Raw genomic sequence first — 19,471 nt, 5'->3', positions numbered from 1 at the left:
AGTTGTGACCTGATTGATGGCCCAGAGATGCTCATTAACAAACACTGAGTAATCAGGTTTGTAGACAGGGAAGAGTCACCAGGAAATAGTTATTGATGTGATTAATTAACCATCATTAACCCCTTCACTCATAAACAAAGCACATGCTGGAGATGTTGTATGTGATCTGGGAGCTGCTAGCCTGGTGGTTGTTTTCTTTGTTTACAGCTCCCATTTTCCATCAGGAAAGCATTAAACATCATCTCACATGCTCTTGCTATTTTCTGCTCTTGATTTGTGGTTTTTTAAACACTTTCGGTTAAAAAGAAAGTTAAAAAGTTTCTCCGCCTGGTTTGCAACGCCCTCACAAAAAAAACCACTAAGCACTGGCAACATCGGCTGCGCAGATGTTGGACACACAGAGAAATGGTCTCATTTCTGCTGTTTTGAGGCCTGGACTGAGAGGAGATCAAAAAGCTTCCACTGGCAGAGCGCTATAATCTCGGATAATACGCAGAAAGCGGGCTGTCCGTCTTTCCCAGTGTCCCGGCCCTGCGGGATGCTTTTAGTTGGAGCTCTGCTGCCTGATGGAGGAATCTGTGCTCCGGCTGCCCTCTGCCGGCTCCGGGATAGATAGTCAGCAAAAAAAATCCCAAACCACACCAAAACCCCTTTTATCAACTCCATGAAACATCGCCAGATCCCATATACACCCCAAAAATTAACACTCGGCTCCCTCTCGGGTGACAGCAGCATCTGCAACATCGCTACACTCTAAAATCAACTTTTATGGACCAATTCTCGCACGACTAGAAAATCCAAAATCGGCTTTTTTTCCTTATTTTTAAAGTTGGATTTGATAGGTTTGGAATGCAGGGTGGATGAAAGGAATGAGAGTTTTTAAACTCGGGGTTTTATTTAACTGTGATTAACTAAATCAGTGCCCGCTCTCCACAGAGAGAAACATTTCAGTGAAACCCCAAGGAAGCTCGAGAAGAAAGAAACACCACCCAAGAAAACCAAACTGGCCTTTGGAAAAAGGAGTTAAAAAAAAGAAATAAGGAATAAAACCTCCACTCCTCATTACTGCTCTGTCAGGGCATTTTATATTCGTTATGAGTGCAGAGCTGTGCTGGGACATATCCACGATTTTTCATCCCGCCAGCCCACTGGGTCAGGGTCCTGGGGACATTTTGGTGATGAAAACCCAGTTCTGCAGTAATTTGGGGGTGCAGCAGGCACCCAGGGTCAGCCATGGGGCTCATCCCACTGTGGGCACCCCCTTTTTGTTGCCTGGCACTGGAAGGGGGTGATGAGTTGCAGGGTCTCAGCAGGATGACTCGTTGCGCCAGTGGATGTGGCAGGACTTGCAGAGGAGGTGGTTGTCCAGGGGGTAGCACCCGTTCTCTGTCAGCTCCGGCGACAGGGGCATCCTGCAGCTCTGGGGGCAAGAGGGGAAAAGGAAGCCACCTTTTAGGGGTCCCTGTATGTGTCACATACTATTTTCCCTGCAAAACCCACCAGCACTCCAAAAAAGTGACAAACTACATCAAAAGCATGCAAAGCTGAAGTTCTCCAAACACATCATTGTCTCACCACCACCCAATTTATTTATTTTCCCCATCCCCATTATTTGTAAGGTAAACTGGGGTCTAAAAACCAGCTGTGGGTGCTGCCATCCCTGTGTCCATGTTCAGCCAAGGCTCAGTGCCACCCAGCCCCTGGGGCCATACCTCGCAGCGGTAGCAGCTCTCGTGGAAGCTGCGTCCCAGGCACTCGATCTTGTAGGTGTCCTCGTCCTCACAGGGGACAATGGGGCGCTCGCAGGCGCTGCACACCGCAGCATATTTCCTGATGGAAGCCAACGGGGGCAGTGTGAGCCCCACGGGGTGACGGGGACGAGCCAAACCCAGCTCCCAGCGTGGGACACCCTTCCCCATGGCCAACCTGTAGTAGTCGGGCACGCAGTACACGTCACCCTGCTCGTCCACGGCGAAGCTCTCCGTGCCGATGGCCCGGCCACAGGCAGCGCAGGAGAAGCAGCTGGGGTGGTAGCCCTTGCCCAGAGCATGGACAATGTGCTCTGTGATCAGCCCCTGGCACTTGGCACATTTCTCCAGCGTGGCCTGGAATTTAGGGAACACGCGCCATGAGACACCAGCCCGCGCCCCAACATTCTGAGGGTGCTGGTTTTCCCCAAAGGAGGACGGGTACCTGGAAGCAGGTGTCACACGTGGGGCACCCATCTCTCTGGAAGTAGCGCTGCCCAGCCAGGAGTCGGTGGCATGTGCGGCAGGTGAAGCAGTCAGGGTGGTACTGCTTCCGCATTGCCTCCACCGTCGGCTCCCGGGGCCCCAGCGCTTTGTGGCAGAAGGCACAGATGTCTGCAAGAAGCAGGGAGAGTGGCTGGGAGCTGTGTGCCTCAGTTTCCCTAAGTGGGGATGAGCCCATGCACAGCTGGGTCTCCCTTACCTCTGGAGCTGTCCCTCCCCGGGTCACCATTCACATCCTGCCACTGCCGCTTGCCTGCTTGCTCCTGGGAAAATGTGGGTGGCTTCAATTCAGCAGGGAAGGTGGAAGGGGCCTGGCAAGTGGGGAAGGGCAAAGCCATGTTAGTTATACCCTGCAGGTGGGGAAACTGAGGCACTGGGGGGGACTGCACTCTGTTATCCTCACCTGGAGGGTGGAAGGTGCTGCAAGGTCCAGTTGCTGCAGTGCCAGACCCAGCGGCTCCACGGACAAGGGCTGGGGCACTTCAGAGAGGGGCAGGACTGGTGGGGATGCAGGTACAGGGGCCACCAGGTGGGTTTCTGCAGCAACAGACAGATGTGGGGGGTTCAGGGGATCAATATTGTCCAGTAACATCCCATCACAATAACGCCCTGTCACAATAACGCCCCAACAGCTTTGCAGCAGCGCTCGCTGACCTGCCCCAAAAGCAAACGCCATTGAAGCAAGAGGGGACAAACAGCACCGATAAGCACCCAGCAATGGAGAGCAAACACAGCCCGTCCCCAGAAGCCGGATCCATGCCAGGATGTGTGCAGGGATTGGGGGAATAGCCCCCTAAAAAATACCTCCACATCCCCTTCCTCACATGCATCCTTTAGCAAAGCGTCTCCACAGCCTCCTCAGCCCCATCACCATCCTTCCACACTGCTCCAGCCCCCATGGACACCCCTCACCTCCGTTGGGCAACGTGGGGGGTGACAGCAGGATCTGGGGCTGATGGGTGCCAGGGACCTCGGCACCACCTGGCTGCGGCTCCCGTTGGGTTTTCTCCTTGGTGGCCACATCCCTCCGTGGTGGCACGAGGGTGATGAAGATGGATGAAGCAATTCTTTTCTCTGCTTTCCCTGGCAACATCGCTGAAGCCGTGGAAGGGCCAGATCAGGGGTTGATTCTAGGGAAAATAAGAAAGAAAGAGAGTAAAACTCTCAGGTACACTGGCAGCTCCTTCAGCTGTGCTGCCCTTCGGCATCAACCCGCCTCCCTCCTCCCGGAAAGGGAGAAGGAACGAGCGTCCCATCCCACGTCACAGCAATAAATGGTCTCGTGCCTGGGAGGACACAGGGTACAGAGTCCTGGCGAGGCAGCAGCTGATAGCTCCCATTTGCACACCTCTGTGGCCAAATCCCACCTTTTCATAAGCATTTGCATCCCCTGTATTTCCTCTTATTGCTCCCACCCACCTGGGATTAAACTCCCCGTGGGCAGCAGGAAGTACCTACCTTTCCTTTGAAAAAACAGGGCTGCTATAGGATTTTGCTTTTGCAACCCCTTTTTTGAAATCTTTCTATATCCCCACTCCCTCCCTCCTTACCCCCAATTCCCTGCTAATCACTTCCAGCTCTGCACATCCCCCCTTTTATTTTTCCAGGTGGGAAAACTGAGGTGCGGTGCTGTGAATCACCACATCCCTGACACTGACACATCCCCTGAGCAGCACCCAGCAGCACAGGCAGGATGCCGACCCCTAGAAACCCTGCTCAGGAAGGAAAAGGGCTGTTTATCCAGCTTCCCAAGGGGAAAAGCAGCTGGGGCGAAGCTTCCCCTTCCCAAATGGAATAAATTGGGAGGGGGGCGGGGATGAACTCTGCGGCTTTAGTCAGGGTGCTGTGTTGGTGAAGCAGAATTCACCCCTGAGGTAAATCAGCAGCTTGAAAAATACCTGTGTGATGAGTTCCCGGTCTCATGCGGCTCTGCTCCCCCAAAATTCCACTCATGGGGGTCAGCACATTTTTTGAGGGGCAGACAGACTCCCCGAGGTGGGCGAAAAGCTTCGAGATATTCCTGCCGATGACTTCAGCCTCTGACTCAAGCAGGGAAGGGATTAAAGAGGAAAAAGAACCCGGAGCACTTCGCTCCCTCTTTCCCTCCCTCCCCGCCGGCTACCGGCCTTCGCCCAGCTCCTCACCCGCCGGAGCCCCCGCTTTTCCTCCTCCCTAGCAGAGCTGCGAAAACTGGGGGAAAAAGAAAAGATCATTAAAAAAAGAAAAAAGAAAAAAGCAACCTAAAAAAGAAAAAAAAAATCCCCGGGGTTAATGGGAACCATGTGCTCATCGCATTCCTCTTTGTGCCGGGGCTGCCGGGATCCCGGCGGCCCTGTGGCGGCACCCCCGAGATCCCCCTGGCCCGGGGCCATCGGGTGGCCGAGGCTCGAGGGGTGCTTTAATGGGGGTATCCCCTCCCCATGCAGCTCCATCCTGGTTTGGGGTGGCCGAAGCCACACTGGAAAGGAACCCCCCTGGTTTCCCTGAAATCTCCTGGGATGGAAGCTCAGGTGGGATTGGGAGGATAGGGCCGCTTTTGGGGTATCCCCACAACTCCCAAAACTGGGATGGTACACAGCCCTCTAGAGCTGCGCCTCAACTCTGTCCCCTGCCCCAGGGACCTCTCAGAGGGGTGCTCCGAGGACTCCCAAGGAAAAAGGGATGAGATGGGGGTACACAAGGCTTGGTGTTCCATCTTCCCCCACCCCGAGTGGTCCCACTGTCCTCTTGTCCCTCACCTGGGGTGAGGCCTTGCAGCCCCCGGCATCCCCTGTATCTCACCGTGCAGCCCCACACCTCCCTGTCCCCTAGCTGGCAGTGCCCCGTCCCCTGTGAAGCAGTGGCCCCACCGTATCCCCCTGCCTGGGAACCCCCATTCCCTCCCAGGGAGAGTCCCCGGTCCCCTCCTGGGGGGTGGCTCTTGGTCCCCTTGTCTCATCCCGGGATGACTGCGGTCCTTATCCCATCACGTGAGGGGTCCCGTGTCCCATATTGGGGTGTCCCCTGTCCCCTCCTGGGGGGATGTCCCAATCCCACACCTGGGGTGGTCCCTACCTGAGGGTGGCCCGTGTTCCCTACCTGGGGCGATCGTACCTTGCGGGCGAGGTTCTCTGCCGGGTAGGAGAGGTGTCGCCTGCCCGGAGGTGGCCCTGCAGCCTCACGGGGGGTGACCCTGTCCCCGTCCCTGTCCCCTACCTGGGGAGCCGGTGCGGGTCCCTCCGTGCGCTCCGCGGGCGCGGCGGGGGCAGCGGGAAGGCAGAGCCGCCCGGCATCACCGCCCCTTCCTCCCTCCTCCTCCTCCTCTTCCACCTCTCTTCCTCCTCCCCCCTGCCTGCCCCACAGCCCCGGGCGGAGGAAGAGGGGGGCACGTGTCCTTAGGGTGCCCCATTAACGCCCCGACTGCCCCACGCTCCCCAAAGTGCTCCATGGGTGCCCCGTCTACCCCAGGGTGACCCATGGCCCCGTGGGTGACCTATATGCTCTGGGATCGCCCCCTCACAGGTTTTCCCATGGACCCCCACAGACCCTCAGGGCACTCAACCCCAAGGGGTGCCCCGTGAGCCCCCCATACACTCCGGGGTGCCTGTGTACCCCAATACAGCTGTAATAGCTCCATATACCCCCAGGATAACCCCTATGCTCCAATACAGCCCCAGTCACCCCCATACTGCTCCATCCCCAAAATGCCCCATATTTCTTCTCTGTCCCCCCAGGACACCCATGTGCCCCCCTAGAGCCCCGTAAATCCCTATAGAGCCCCCGGTGCTCCAAACACCCCCAGACCCCCTCCTGCTCCCCCCTACCCCTGCACTGGGAGACCAAGCCCAGGCAGCCAGAACCCCCCCTCCCCACACTGCACCCCACCTTCACAGGGCCTGTTGTCCCCTGCCACAGCACAGCGGGCTGCAGGCAGGGTGAAACTGAGGCACCTCCCAGCCAGAGGGTCACCCCACTCTGTGCCTCAGTTTCCCTTCCCAAGGAGGAATTCTACCCACTTCCCTCAAAAAGCTGCACCGCCAATATCCCTTTTCAGCACAATGGGACCCCAGCTTGCTCTGCCCATAGATTTTGCTGATAAAAAGCCTTTATTTTCTGAGATTTCTAACCCCCTGGAGGCCCCTGACAGTGTGGCCCAGCTGCCAGCAACGATGGGACATCCATCAGCATTCTGCAGTCCCACTGGGACCAGAGAACAAACCCCAGCAGTGCTGCAACCTCACGAGGTTCCCCCAAAAACCAGAGGCAACACAAGCCCTCCCCCGACCTCCTCCATCCCATAGGATGGGGTTGGCTGCCTTCCAGGAGCCTTTTTCCTTGGTCCCCATGGGGGATGTGTGCTGGGGGACTCTGGTGTGCCCAGCGAAGCCACCCGGAGTTTCTGCTGTCCGGTTCCACCCTGAGGCTCATCGGGACGTCTCCCCCGATCCGGATCCCGACAGACTGTCCACGCCAGGCTGCTGGGCAGAATCCTGTGCGGGACGGAAGAGAGGAGCCCAAAGGCCCGTCACCGCGGCCCCGGGGCTGCTGCCCGCCCTCACCCCGCGTGGCACGGGGTGTCCCGCTCTCACCTGCCTGCAGCAGGACTCCAGCAGCACCCCGGAGCGGAGCAGGCACCAGAGCTCTCCCAGCAGCGACACGAAGACGTGCAGGATGTCGGTCCATCGGCCCACGGTGAGGAGGAGGATGAAGAGGCCGCCCATCCGCACCACGATGGTCCGGAACGCCGGCCCCCTGCCCGTGCTCTGCCGGGACCCCTCTGCGAGGGCACGGCATTGGGGAGCCACCGCGGGGACACCGGGACCTCCGCAGCCCCACAATGGGGACACCAAGCATGGGGTGGCTTCACACATAGCCCATATAGCCCCTATACACCCCCAGTACATCCCATGTACCCCCTCTACAGTCCCAGGGTGCCCCAGGTACCCCCAGGACGTCCCATGTACTCTCTGTACACCCCAGTACCCTCTGTGTACACCCGGGATATATACACACACCCCCTACAGACCCCCAGGATGCCCCACATACCCCTATACACCCCCAGAATGTACCATATACCCCCTTACAGACCCCCAGGATGCCCCACATACCCCTGTACACCCCCAGAATGTACCATATACTGCCTACAGACCCCCAGGTCATCCCATATACCCTTATACACCCCCAGAATGTACCATATACCCACTTACAGACCCGCAGGATGCCCCATAAACCCCTATACACCCACAGAATGTACCATATAGCCCCTTACAGACCCCCAGGACACCTCACATACCCCTGTACACCCCCAGCCTGTACTATATATACCACCTATACAGCCTCAGGACCCCCTGCACATTCCATATACTCTGCATACACCCCCAGGACCCCTCCCATCTGCCCCTACACAGCCCCAGGTGGCCCCCAGTGCCCCACACACGCCCCGTTGCACCCCCAACGCCCCGTCAGAGCCCCCCGTACCCTGCATGTAGACAACCAGCAGGGTGTAGCAGATGCTCAGCGGGGTCCAGAAGCGCACGGCCTCGCCCGTGGAGAGGAAGTCGCGGTTGATGAGCTGCACGGCGGCCAGGTCGGCCACGGCGAAGGTGAGGGCCAGGGCGTTGCGCAGCAGGCGCGGGATGCCGTGCCCCGCGGCCAGCAGCAGCATGCAGACGCCGCAGTAGCGCTGCCGGCTGTGCAGCTCGTACAGGGCGCGGACGTGCCGGGCCAGGCGCCGGGCGTGCAGCGCCAGCAGCCCCGCCAGCCCCGCCGCCAGAGCCAGGTTGCAGCTGCGGTGCGGAGCCCCCTCCAGCAGGAAGGTGAGGCCGCAGGACACCCCGCAGCCCAGCGAGTACTGGCACAGCAGGTAGAGCTGGCTGCTGTGCGCGCCCTGCAATGCAGCGGGGGGGCCATGGAATCATGGAATCGGTGAGGCTGGAAAAGACCTCCAAGATAACGAGCCCAACTGTTCCCCCAGCACTGCTGAGTTCACCTCTAATCATGTCCCCAAGTGCCTCATCCAAACACTTGTTGAATCCTTCCTGGGACCATGACTCCAGCACTGCCCTTGGTAGTCTGTGCTTCAGCACCCTTCCCACAAAGGATTTTTCCCAATATTCAATCTAAACCTTTCCTGGCCCAGTCTGAGGCTGTTCCCTCTCCTCCTGTCCCTGTTCCCTGGGAGCAGAGCCTGAACCCCCTGGCTGTCTCCTCCTGTCAGGAGCTGTGCAGAGCCACAAGGTCCCTCCTGAGCCTCCTTTTCTCCAGCCTGAGCCCATTTCCAGCTCCCTCAGCCCCTCTTGGTGCTCCAGCCCCTTCCCCAGCTCTTTTTCCATCTCTGGACACACTCCATCCCCTCAGTGTCCTTGCCACAGAGGTCCCAGAACTGTCCCAGAATTGGAGGTGTCCCAGCAGTGCCAGCACAGGGGACAGGCACTGCCCTGGGCCTGTGCCCACTTAGACTCTTGCCCACCTGGGGACACCTGGCTGAGGTGCAGAGGGACCCATGGCCCCCTCCACCCACAGCCCCTCCATTGGGTGCTGAGCAAGCCCCCAGTTTCCCAGCTCTATTCACACCATTCCCCACAGTGCCTCAGTTTCCCCCATGCTGTCTCACCTTGCCAAGGGAGAGGATGGTGGAGACAGCACGCAGGGAGAACTCCAGCACCACCAGCGCGGCCACGCGGGAGCCCACCAGGGCCAGGACTGCGGTCAGCACCAGCACATGCAGCGGCTCCAGCAGCGGCCGCCGCGCCGCGATCGCCTCCTTCTCTGCCTGCCTCTCGGGGTTACTGGGGACAGCAGGGGGATGTCACCCAAAATGGGGTGACAAGCCTTAGTGACATCCCCCTCCGTGCTGTACAGCAGAGGCTGCAGCCCCTGCCCTGCACACCTTGGTGCCAAGAGCCACGGCCCAACAGCAGATCCCAAAATCCCCAAAAACAGCCTTTCCCCCCAGAGGGGACAAAGGGCTGGCGCTTACTTTGCACACTGGATGTAGAGATAAACCTTCAGGAGGCTGCAGAGCACCGAGACAGCGCAGGCACCCACCAGCCCTGTGGGGAAAGGCAGCAGTGGGTCACTGGTGTCCCCTGGGCTGTCCCACACCACCCTCAGGGATCTCACCTTGCAGGAGCGCATCCAGCAGTGCCCAGCCCCACGCCAGCCCGGGCAACGCTGGGAGCCAGGACCCCAGGGAAAACATTTTCGATAGAGAGGAGCCACAAGTGTAGCCAGGCCCCGGCTCCAAGGTCCGCGGGGTGGAGGCGGGGAGTGGCTCCCCCCGGCTAGTAAATCATTATTGGGGCAAGCCAGGGCAGCTGGAGCCCCGGCCAGACAAGATGAACTCCAGCTGCCCCTTGGAGGTGAAAATTAGGAGAAGAGGGATGTGATGCACATGGAGGGGCTCAGGGACCACCAGAACCTTTAACCTCCCCCCATGCCGGCATTGCCATTCTCCTCTCCACCCTGAGGCATCGCAGCATTTCAGGTCCTGCCCCGCCCCAAAGACCCCAAGACAACACAAAAAATAGAAAAACCTCTTTATTAACATCGGTGGTGGTGGCAGGAGTCTGTCCTGCAGCCCTGGGGGCTGCTAGTGCTGAACCATGTTCCTGAGCTTATCCCAAAAGAAGAGGCTGAGGACGGTGTGGGGGCCGAGGCGGAGGTAGACGGCGCCGATGCCCTTGTACAAGCCCAGCAGCCCCTCTTTGCTGGAGATTTGCAGGATACAATCCAAAAAACCTCGGTAGAGCTTGCCCTGGGGAGAGAGGAACCAGCTCTGCACCCCTGCCGGATGGGAAAAGCCCTGTGTCCCCTGTGCTGTATCTGGAACGACCTTACCGTGCCATCGGCGTCCACTGGCTGGTTGTAGAGGCGCGTGCTGATCACGTCAAAAGGTGTCATTGTCACAGCCACAGCCACACCACTCACCATGCCCCCCGCCAGCACGGCCGCCCAGCTGCCCTTCCTGAACCACTGCGGGAAGCGCCAGCATCAGCTCTTCCCAACAATGCACGGGAGCACGGGGGGCCGGTGGCGGCCGGCTCCGGCACACGTTCCGCTCACCTGGCGCTCGCAGACCCAGTCCTTGGCGGAGGCGAAGGTGGCGAGCTGCACGGCCGAGCCCACGGCCACGCGGGGCACGGCGCCCGTCACCCCCCGCCACAGCCCCACCACCCCGTGCTGCTGGTAGATGCTCTTGAAAGCACTGGAGATGCTCTGGGGAAGAGAGGAAATTGGGGAAAATGGGAAAAATGGGAATGATGCATCCCACCTGGCCAAAATTTCCCACCCTGGCAAAATACCCCATCCCTGCTGGTCCTTGGTGACACAAAGCCACTATTGGCTTTGGAGAGATCTCAGGGGGTCTGGATTCTCTGGATTTGGTATTGCAATCCCACGTGCCTGTCACACCCCCTCTGTTCTTGCACTGTTATTTTTAGCATCATTACGGGGCCAAGCAGCCAAACAACAGCTTTAAATTCCTGCTGACCAAAATAGCATGGTCCCCGCTGGGGCCCGGAGCGTGCACGGACAAGGTGTCACCAAACCCTCTGTGTCCCCCCACCCCAACCTTGTCCCCACTCACCTCATGGTTGTGCTGGTGGCCCACGGCCATGGCCGACACTGTCTGGGCTTGTAGGTGGGTCTTGACCTTGGGGGGGACAATGCCAGGTGACAAAACCCTCCAATGCCCCCGCTGGGACTGGCTGTTGTCCCCCCATCTTCTTGGCAGATTTTGAGGGGACGTTTCAGCCCCTCTGACAGACATGGGGGACACAGCTGGGTAGCCAAGTGGTAGCTCCAGATTTTGAATCCCGTTCCTTTTACCCCTCCCTCCCAGGGCAAAGGGACCCTGCAAACACTCACTGCTGAAGCTCTGCAACCCCAAAAACCGGGGAAACCCTCTAAAATGGGAGGGGGGGGGGAACCCCTGCAATTTCTTTTAGGTTAATTTCCTTTTGGGGGAGTTCTCTGCTGGTTTCCTGAGGGGGATTTGGGGGAGAAAGCAGGGGGAGAGCATGCACAGCGCAGCCCTACTTTTTTTTTTTTTTTTTTTTTGGGGGGGGGGGGGGGGGGCAGGGGAAGAGAGAATGCGCCAAGCCAGTGTTTATAGGATGCAGCCAAGATGCCGAACCTTTTCGGGGGTACCCAAAACAGCCCCCTCCACACCCCACGGCCTCTGGAGCGGAGCAGCACTCACCAGGTACGCGGGGCTGCCCACGATGGCTCCCACCGCCCCGGCCACGGCCCCGGCGGCCACGGTCCCGCCGGGATACCCGGTCCAGCCGGCGTCCTCGGCGTGGGAATAGCAGTAGAAGCGGACGCCGTTCATGAGCCCCTGGTAGAGCAGCCCGGCCGCCAGTCCCTTCTGCAGCCCCCGCAGCCCGTCCGCCCGGCACACGGCCACGGCCGCCCGCAGCACCCCGCGGTAGGGCCGGGGGTACGTGCCCGGGGGCTGCAGCTCGCCCTGCAGCTGCAGCCGCGTCTTCACCACCTCCAGCGGGTTGGTGAGGAAGCAGGCCAAGCACCCGGCCGTGGCCCCCAGCACCAGGTCGGTGGCCGGGGGCACCCCCCCGGCCGGGGGGCTGTTTTGGGGGGGGTACTGGAATTCCTGCAGGGAGTCGGGAGGGCGGGGGGCGAGGGTCCCCGCCGCCATCCGGCACCTGCCCGCGGGGGTGGCCCCAGGCTCCACCTCCCCGAACAACCGCAGGGAAAAAAAATCCGGGGGGAGCGAGAGCGAGCGAGCGCCGCCTCCTGCAAACCAACCCCCCCCAATTCCAGCCCCCAATTTGGGGAAGGGATGTGGGGCAAAGGTCGGGCCTGGGGGTGCGTGGCCGGCCCCCCCCGACACCGGCGCGCCCCCGGCAGCCGCGTCCAGCCGGGCCCGGTCTCACGTGATGGTGCTGCCCCGGCGCAAACAGGGAAAAGCAGGCAAAAAAAGGGCGGGTAGCATTGGAACAGAAACGGAGGGAGAGGAATTTTGTGGGGCGCACGCAGTCACCCCCCCCGCCCCAGCCAGCATGGGGAGCAGGATGAGGACTGGAAAGCTCGCTGCGCTTGTGGCCGCGGTGGGGGGGGAGGTCTTGCAGAGGGTCTCGTCTGCCTCTCCCGGTGCTTTGAAATTGGAGCTTCGCGCGGAAAAATGCTCCCGGGGGTGGGGATGTCGGTGTCCCGCCCCCCGCCGTCGATTCCTAATTTTAGGGCTGCGCAGGGACCCCCATGGCCGAGGCACTGCGGTGGTAACTGAGGGGCAGGACGTGTGAAGCCCCCATATCCCAGACTCCTCCCCTGCCAGTGACTGTCCCAGTATCCCCCAACACTTTCGCTTCGATGTCAGAAGTCAAGGAGGGTTATGGGGACAGTGGATGATGCTGGGGGCTGGCCCCATGGCTGTTTCTCTCTTTTCTAGACTGGACTAGATCTCCTGAATCCAGGGGACTGGGAATATCGCCTGGATCCAGGGATAAGCAAGGACAAAGCATGAAGATCTGTGTCCTGATGGGTAACTCCCAGTCGAAGCCACAAACGTGTCCCACTGCAGGGTTAACGCTGTTGAGGAGCTCGAGGTGCATGTCCTCCCCTCTTTTCATCCCCTTCTCCCTGCCCAGAGCCGTCCCACAGGCTCCAAAGTGACTGCAGGAGGCAGGAGGAGCAGCAGCCCCAGTGGCAGAATCTGGCGTGGGGCCAAGGCTGAGTTACCAAGGTCTGTTTATTTGGGGAGGGGGGAAAGGAAGCAAATGTATGTACATATACATTCAGTCACATATGTTTCCTCCCAGAAAAAGGCCCCGTGAACTTATATTACATGAGAAGGTCTCCAGGTTATTATTATTGTTATTAATATTATTTAAAAGCTGGGGTTGTGCCCCAAAGTGCTCGTTGTGGAGCGCAAGTGGCGATGGGTCCTCGTTGGCCTCAGATGCAGTGAGCCGAGGAGATGGGGACATGTTTGGTGGCAGCCACATGACAATGTCCCTCAGGACACCTGAAGAACATGGGACTCCATCTCTTCTCCCTCAATGCACAGGGTCAGCATTAAAACCACAAACCGGCTCCTGAGATCTCCTAAAACCATGTTTAAGCCAAATATTTGGCCTTGTTCCTTCTTCCTTAGCCTCAAATCTCCTGCACAGGCTGAGTGGTCCAATGGAGTCCGGAGGCCCCGGGCGAGCTCTCCCGGAGGAGGAGGCGGGGTGGTGCCGACTCCTCCTCCCAACACAGCGGTGATTGTATGAGCAACAAAACATGCACGGTAGGGATTGAGCGTTCCCGCCTCGCCCCGACCCTGTTCGAAAATGAACAAGTCCTCAGTCCTGCTCCCCACCAGAACGGCGATGCTTGTCCCAGCCCACCCTGCTCCCACCCGCTCCCTCACTACTGCTGGGACATTATTCTGTAAAAGGCAAATTATTTGCCCCGTGGCAGCTGGACAAGGAGGAAGGTGCAGGTGGTGAAGCGTCTGGCTGCTCCCCAAACCACACTGGATGTTCCTGGTTGGTGGAGAGCGCGGGGTCCACGCTGCAGGCATGGCCCTGGTGGGGACCAAGCGATGGCAGGAGGGTTTGGGGTGCCAGCTGCCCAGATACAGGCCCTGATCCCCAAAAATGGGCCCCTGTGAGCTGTCCTCCCCTGGGCAGGGTTAGCACCAGGGGTCCCGCTCGGCCCGTCCCCGGCAGAGGCTGTCGCTGCGCTGCCAGGCGCTGTTGATGAGGCTCTGGGCATCCTCACATTTCTTCTTCACAGCAGCATCCAGAATGGCCTTGTGCTGGAGATCGACCTGAAACATGGGTGTGGGGTGGCAGGAGGGGAACAGACAACAGTCACTTCTCCCTCTCACTGTAAAACCACCTCAAACCCACATGGGCAAGCCACCTGTGTCATGGAAATGGTGACAGCGGGGCTGACCCACATTCCTCCCACTCCCCTTGCCAGTACTGGGTGCTCATGGCTTGTCTTGCCAGCCTCTAAATCCCACATCCTGTGATTATATGGAGCCAGAGGAGCTCTCTGGCTCTCCTGCCCTTTGTGGGAAATCTGGGTTCACCCTACAGGGACAAACTCATCCCTCTGCCCACCCTCGTTCAATGAGGGTGTGAGGCAGCCCCACATGCTCACCTGGTAGATGTTCCTCCACGCGACATTCAGTGCTGACAGGAACCTCTCCAGTTCCGTAGTGCAACTAAAATAAAGGACCCAGGGGGGCAGGAACTCCTTGCTGTCCTGAGCAAACTCCTGAACACCGAGAGAGAGGCCAGGTGTCAGCACTGGGAGTTTGCCCAGCCCTGGGCCAGCAGGTCCCAAAGCCCTGCCCTCACCAGGATGCAGTACTCCTTGCCAGCCTCCGTGGAGACAGCGGTGATGTCGGTCAGCTCCGCAGTGCCCAGCGAGCGGAAGAAGCTGGTCTGGCAGTCCTCGTGGCACGTGAAAGCTTTCTCGTCCGTCAGCACCAGGCAGCAGGGAACGCACGGCGTCGGGGCGACACCCTGGGGGATCACCTGGAGTGGGGAAGGGGGGTAAAACCTAGCATGATGGAGCCCCATCTCCATGGGGTGCCCTGTGGGGAAACCCTCCTGGCTCAGGATAAAGCTGCCTGCTCCATCCTGCCAGACATTCCTGCTCCCTTCGGCAGCACCAAAGGGGCTCTGGGCAAAGGAGGGGGCCGAAGCACCCACGCTTAGGGCCTGTCCCCAGCTCACCCCTTTGGAGACAGCCTGGCAGAAGTACTGCATCCAGTCTGCCATGTCCTCCTCGTTCTCAGCACTCAGCTCCAGGGAGGGCCGGTCCGTCAGGATCACCTGGAAGGAGTGGGGCCGGTCGGTGGTGTTGGAACGCCGGCATCCCCCACACTGCTCGCCGCTGGGAGAGAGGGGGAGGATGGAGATGAGTGGGATGGATGGGCCAGCACGAGCCTGAGAACAGCCTCTGACTGCCCTCCCTGGGCAGCACCTCACCCCAGCTCCCAACAAACTCTCATTCCCCATCCATGACATCCCCTGGGATTGCTCCCAGGACCATCTCCAGACTCTTCACATTGCAGGAGAGCGGGAGTTGATCACAGTGGGTCTCCCAGCAGGGCTCTTGGAGGGATGCATCACCCTTCAGAGGCCAAGGCCCCTTCCAAGGAAAGAAATGAGCCCGTTTCCAGTGGCATGCACTGGAGCCAAAACAAACTGACACCTGCCCCCCAGGCAGGAGCAGCCAGGATTCCTGCAGCATGGACCAGGCCATGATCCAGCCTGGAACCCCTCCAGGACATCCCAAGTAGCTCCTGCTCCCCAGATCCCCATGGAGTCTGGGTGCTGTGTCCTACCAGCCACTCACCCCATGTTGATGGAGAGCAGAGGGGTGACATCCGTGTGATCTGGGTACTGGTACAAGATCCCATTGCTGCCGTTTGGGAAGAAGAGAGAGGGGGTAACTGGAGTCAGCCCAGCTCTGGTATCCCCTGCCTTTGGTCCCACAGCCACCCCTGCCCTGCCCTCCACCCATGCAGCCCTGGGGGGTCACATTTCTGCTGCTGGGCACCCACAAACTGTGGCTTTAGCCACCAAACTGGTGCCTTGGCCCCTTTAGGTGGCAAGATGAGTCCTCTCCACCTCCCAGGCAGCTCTTGGACAGCAAACTGCTCCCAGCACCTTCTCCCAAGAGCCCTTCTGACCCCAGCCCTGTCCCACAGCCCCAGTGCCCACCTGAGCACCACGAAGCAGGGCTTCCACTGCTCCTTGCCCAGGTAGGAGGTGCCTGCCTTGTAGTGCAGGATGCCGTCCTTGGTGACGGCGTGTTCTGCAGAGGAGCTGCTGCTGGCGGGTCCCAGCGCCTCATCCATGGGGTCCTCCCAGTGAACGAGGCCATAGAAACGCACAACCACATTGCAGGCCTGTAAGAACCAGGAGAAGTCAAGGGAGTCTCTTGTGAGCCTTTGTCACCTGCAGTGATGGTAGTGACATCCAAACTCACCTCACACTTGGACTCCTGTGCCACAAACTTGGCAAGTGCCAGTTTCTCCATGGTGGCATCCGTGAGGATACTGGGATAAGGGGGCTCCCGGCACCCTTTGATCATGGCTGACTTCAAGGAGACCAGGAAGAACCTGAGAGGGAGACCGAGATCTCTGACAAGGCTGGGGCAAACAGCCCCTCATCTCCCTCATACACTCTGGTGCCTAAGGGGCTTCCCTTAACCGTGAGCCTCTGGTCTTCCAGACCAAAGAGCTGCAAAATCAACCCACGGACCAAAGGTGATAGGAGGCTGCAAAGTCTGAACTCCAGAAAGGAGATGGGTGACACCCGGAGGTGGTCACTCATCCCAGCACAGACCCCAGTATGGCTTGATGGTCACCTCTCTGAGCTGCCAGCACACACAGAGACCTGGGACATGCCTTGGAGCTCATCCCTACTCATGCCAAGTGACACAAGTGACATTTGGTCTGCATTGCCCAGAGTCCCAAAGCTCAGACTGAAGGATGGAGTAACTCTTGATCCAGGGAAGATACTCTGGTTGTATCCATGCCTGAGGCATTTACAGCTGTCAGCTGGGTTCAGCCAGTGGCATCAAACCAGCCCCCAACCCCCTCACGGGTGGCAGGACTGTCATGAAGGGCTGTCTCTGAAGTCTCCCACTGTCCCAAAGTCCAAGAATCCGAGTTCTGTGCTCCAGTTCCCCACTCACTCGGTGAGAGCCACGTCAGCAGTGTCGAGCAGGAACTGCTTCCTCCGGTTGGTGCACACCAGGGTCACTGTCTGCTGATCCAGCCCAACCTGTGCCACACAGCAATGGTTAGGGAAGCAGGCACAGGATGAGGGGCAACAGAGCAGGGCTGACTGGGCTTCTGGCCCCCGGGAGAGGGTCAGTGGTCACTCTGCTGCCCATGCAAAGACATGGGCACCCACAGAGGTGGCACTGGAAGGGGCATCACTGCCAGCTCTCCCAGTCTCAAAGGTTCACTGCCCAGAACACTCCCCATGTATACAAACACACCCTCAGCCCTGGACAGGTGAAAGCTGCCCCCCCAGCCAGGCTCACCGAGATGTAATCCAGCTCGTTGTAGGACACAGCCTCCTCCACCATGTATGGCTTCTCCGCTGCCCCTGGCACAGACAGAGAGAGCCACATGAAGGGGAGCACAGCATCCCCTCTGCAGCAGCAGTGACACCCCTGCAAACCGAGCCATGGCCCAGGCAGCACGGAGCCACGGGACACGTGTCCCAGGGCTCCTGGGGGACAAGTCAGTCTGAGCTCCCTGCTGTGACCACAGGACTCAAGGAAACTGGCAGTGAAGGCAATGATGGCCTAATCCATGGACAGGCCATGGATGGAGCCTCCCTCCCTGCCACTGAGCCCAGAGGCTGTTGGGATGAGATACCTTTCCGGATCAGGTACACGTAGCAATCTGTCAGCAGGACGTAGATCAGCTGCAGGTTCCCTTCCATGTGCCCCGTACTCATTCGGATCATCTGCATGGAAAGAAAGGAGCTCTCAGCCCTGGGCTGACGCAGGCACAGAGCTGATCTTTAATTGATGGAGACCCCTTACCCTAAACAACTGCTCCTCGTTCTCCCGAAATACATGGATCATCAGCAGGAGGAGATGGTTGTTATCCACCCTGTGGAGAGAGACAGCAGAGGATGGACATGGATGTGAGGCTGGGTGAGTCCAGGAAGGGCAGTCCCCTTCCTTGTTGAACATGTCCATGATTTGGGCACTTATTAGCTCCCCAAGACCTTCTCTTCCTGACCCTTTGTGCCTCCTCTTCATCCTGGAGAAGGGTGGGCTTTGCCCCCCAAACCGAGGACAAAGGGAAAGGCGGCAACTTGACCTCAAGATTGTTTTGAAGATGCTCTCCCTGCTGAGCAAACCCATCCTCACCTGAACTCGGAGGGATGGGTCAGCTCCGAGGGGCTGCCCTGCCCTTCCTCCACCCCAGAGTCCTCAGCGCTGCTTGGGGAAGGGCTGGGCTGCTCCTTCTTGGGTTCACAGAGAGCCTGTGGGTTGGTGGTTTCTGTCTGGCTAGTTTGAGGTTCATCACTCGGCCTTTCAGACTCTACTGCCCCAACTGCTTCTCCCTCTTTGCTTTCTTCTTCTTCAGGAGCCTCAGGGCTACCAGAAACATGTGGCGGTTGGCCAGGCCCTGGAGGGTCATGGTGGCCACCACCTGGTGCAGCAGCGTTTGGACTCTCGACGGTAAATCGGTAGAAGTCCATGGGGGCTGAAATTCCCTCGCTAAAGTCGCCAGAGGACGATCCATCCGGGGTCTCCCCTGGCGTGCCGGTCCGAAAGGGCTGCCCGGGGGGCTCCAGGGCGGCGCTCCAGCCCCCGGGGTCCAGCTGCCCGTTGAGCCTGTCCATGACCTTGCTCAGGGGCTGCCCCAGGCTCTCCATGGACGTGTCCTTCATCTCGGGGATGCGCAGGGCCAGCGGGCCAAGGGCAGCGCGCTCCCCGCCCTCCTCCGGCCCGCCCGGGGCAGCGGAGCCCCCGCCCCTTGGCGGCTCCTCCCTGTCCCCCTCCCCGTCCCTCGGCGGCTCCTCCCTGTCCCCCTCCCGGTCCCTCGGCGGCTCCTCCCTGTCGCTGAGCCCGTTGATGCCGCTGTCCCCACTGGCCTCGGGTGCTGCGGGCGCCGGGTTGTTCACCGTCTCCTCAGGCTTCACCTTCTTCTTCTTGCCTGTCTTCTTCTTCTTGGCTAACCTGTGGGAGAGAAGAGCGTCACCCACTGTGCCTGTTTAGACTCTGCAATATGCACGGGGGTCCAACAACATTCCTTCACAATTTTCCCTACTGCAGAGAAATCCTTCTAATCAGGAACATTGCTCAGTGTGCAGCCATGTAGAGCCCCCATCTCTGTGCCAGTTTTCACAAGACAAGGTATGGGCACTTTCTCCTACCTATCCCCAGAAGAGGTGTCACTGCTGACAAAGCACCTTGGGCTTTCTTTCAGCTGTAAGGGGATCACAAATGGTTGTGGTGCTGAAGTAATGTGGGAGAAATCCCTGGCTGAGATCAAGAAGCTGGGAAGGGAGATTTCTGAAGGTGGCAATGCCGTGTCCCCCCCTGCCAGGAGAGGGAGATGCAGGCTGGAGCACACCAGGATGTGCTGCAGAAGTGTTCTGGCACCCACAGCACCCAAACTGCTGCCAGGTCACCCCTGTTTGGGAAGTGAGCCCAGTGCTCCCCTTCCCTGTGTCTGCCATGTGGGATGATGTGTAAAACCCAGCTCCTCTGCTCCAGCACAGCCCTGCTGGGCG

At 59.3% G+C, this 19,471-nt stretch overlaps 4 protein-coding genes and 1 long non-coding RNA gene across 14 annotated transcripts in view; 1 reads left to right on the top strand and 4 right to left on the bottom strand.

Moving 5' to 3' along the window:
- Nucleotides 1-848: 848 nt before the first annotated feature.
- FBLIM1 (filamin binding LIM protein 1) lies at nt 849-5,514 on the bottom strand. 2 transcript variants are annotated; one of them, XM_041463566.1, is made up of 9 exons: nt 4,397-5,514; nt 4,151-4,291; nt 3,165-3,382; nt 2,656-2,789; nt 2,452-2,563; nt 2,194-2,363; nt 1,927-2,105; nt 1,713-1,830; nt 849-1,420 (listed from the first exon to the last, which is right to left on the bottom strand). In XM_041463566.1, the coding sequence occupies exons 3-9, from the start codon at nt 3,343-3,345 to the stop codon at nt 1,307-1,309; spliced, it is 1,008 nt and encodes a 335-aa protein (XP_041319500.1). In that variant the 5' UTR covers nt 3,346-3,382; nt 4,151-4,291; nt 4,397-5,514; the 3' UTR covers nt 849-1,306. The 2 variants fall into 2 exon arrangements, with proteins under 2 accessions (XP_041319500.1, XP_041319501.1); XM_041463567.1 differs by having other exon boundaries at nt 2,452-2,515; nt 4,151-5,514.
- An 800-nt stretch (nt 5,515-6,314) lies between these two features.
- On the bottom strand, nt 6,315-9,675 carry TMEM82 (transmembrane protein 82). Of its 2 annotated transcripts, XM_041463384.1 has the most exons (6): nt 9,354-9,467; nt 9,211-9,283; nt 8,845-9,019; nt 7,710-8,118; nt 6,821-7,008; nt 6,315-6,721 (listed from the first exon to the last, which is right to left on the bottom strand). In XM_041463384.1, exons 1-6 carry the CDS (start codon nt 9,430-9,432, stop codon nt 6,656-6,658), a joined length of 990 nt encoding a protein of 329 aa, XP_041319318.1. In that variant the 5' UTR covers nt 9,433-9,467; the 3' UTR covers nt 6,315-6,655. The 2 variants fall into 2 exon arrangements, with proteins under 2 accessions (XP_041319318.1, XP_041319317.1); XM_041463383.1 differs by having other exon boundaries at nt 9,211-9,675.
- Nucleotides 9,211-12,112, bottom strand: SLC25A34 (solute carrier family 25 member 34). Of its 3 annotated transcripts, XR_005954781.1 has the most exons (6): nt 11,434-12,109; nt 10,819-10,884; nt 10,296-10,448; nt 10,071-10,205; nt 9,767-9,987; nt 9,211-9,283 (listed from the first exon to the last, which is right to left on the bottom strand). XR_005954781.1 is itself a non-coding variant. In XM_041463387.1 (5 exons), the coding sequence occupies exons 1-5, from the start codon at nt 11,887-11,889 to the stop codon at nt 9,848-9,850; spliced, it is 855 nt and encodes a 284-aa protein (XP_041319321.1). In that variant the 5' UTR covers nt 11,890-12,112; the 3' UTR covers nt 9,758-9,847. The 3 variants fall into 3 exon arrangements, 2 of the variants coding, with proteins under 2 accessions (XP_041319321.1, XP_041319320.1); XM_041463387.1 differs by lacking the exon at nt 9,211-9,283 and having other exon boundaries at nt 9,758-9,987; nt 10,071-10,110; nt 11,434-12,112; XM_041463386.1 differs by lacking the exon at nt 9,211-9,283 and having other exon boundaries at nt 9,758-9,987.
- On the top strand, nt 11,694-13,042 carry LOC121351331. The gene is made up of 2 exons (XR_005954782.1): nt 11,694-11,784; nt 12,643-13,042. It is a non-coding gene; the product is annotated as an uncharacterized LOC121351331 (long non-coding RNA).
- PLEKHM2 (pleckstrin homology and RUN domain containing M2) overlaps nt 12,925-19,471 on the bottom strand; it is a 24,674-nt gene continuing 18,127 nt past the window's right edge. For 3 of the 6 annotated variants that reach the window (XM_041463377.1, XM_041463381.1, XM_041463382.1), the window contains 12 exons: nt 18,099-18,914; nt 17,766-17,835; nt 17,596-17,686; nt 17,256-17,320; nt 16,902-16,990; nt 16,191-16,323; nt 15,923-16,110; nt 15,555-15,620; nt 14,930-15,089; nt 14,549-14,728; nt 14,349-14,465; nt 12,925-14,010 (listed from right to left, as the gene is read on the bottom strand). In XM_041463377.1, the coding sequence (XP_041319311.1) occupies nt 13,873-14,010; nt 14,349-14,465; nt 14,549-14,728; nt 14,930-15,089; nt 15,555-15,620; nt 15,923-16,110; nt 16,191-16,323; nt 16,902-16,990; nt 17,256-17,320; nt 17,596-17,686; nt 17,766-17,835; nt 18,099-18,914 (2,113 nt within the window). In that variant the 3' untranslated portion in view covers nt 12,925-13,872. The remainder of the gene's footprint in view (nt 14,011-14,348; nt 14,466-14,548; nt 14,729-14,929; nt 15,090-15,554; nt 15,621-15,922; nt 16,111-16,190; nt 16,324-16,901; nt 16,991-17,255; nt 17,321-17,595; nt 17,687-17,765; nt 17,836-18,098; nt 18,915-19,471) is intronic. The other 3 variants (XM_041463378.1, XM_041463380.1, XM_041463379.1) reach the window with 3 other exon arrangements.

This window comes from Pyrgilauda ruficollis, unplaced genomic scaffold (assembly GCF_017590135.1).
Source record: "Pyrgilauda ruficollis isolate IOZ18807 unplaced genomic scaffold, ASM1759013v1 scaffold165, whole genome shotgun sequence".
Taxonomy (NCBI): domain Eukaryota; kingdom Metazoa; phylum Chordata; class Aves; order Passeriformes; family Passeridae; genus Pyrgilauda; species Pyrgilauda ruficollis.
Note: the sequence above shows the minus strand (reverse complement) of the source record. Positions and strands in the feature narration are given on the sequence as shown.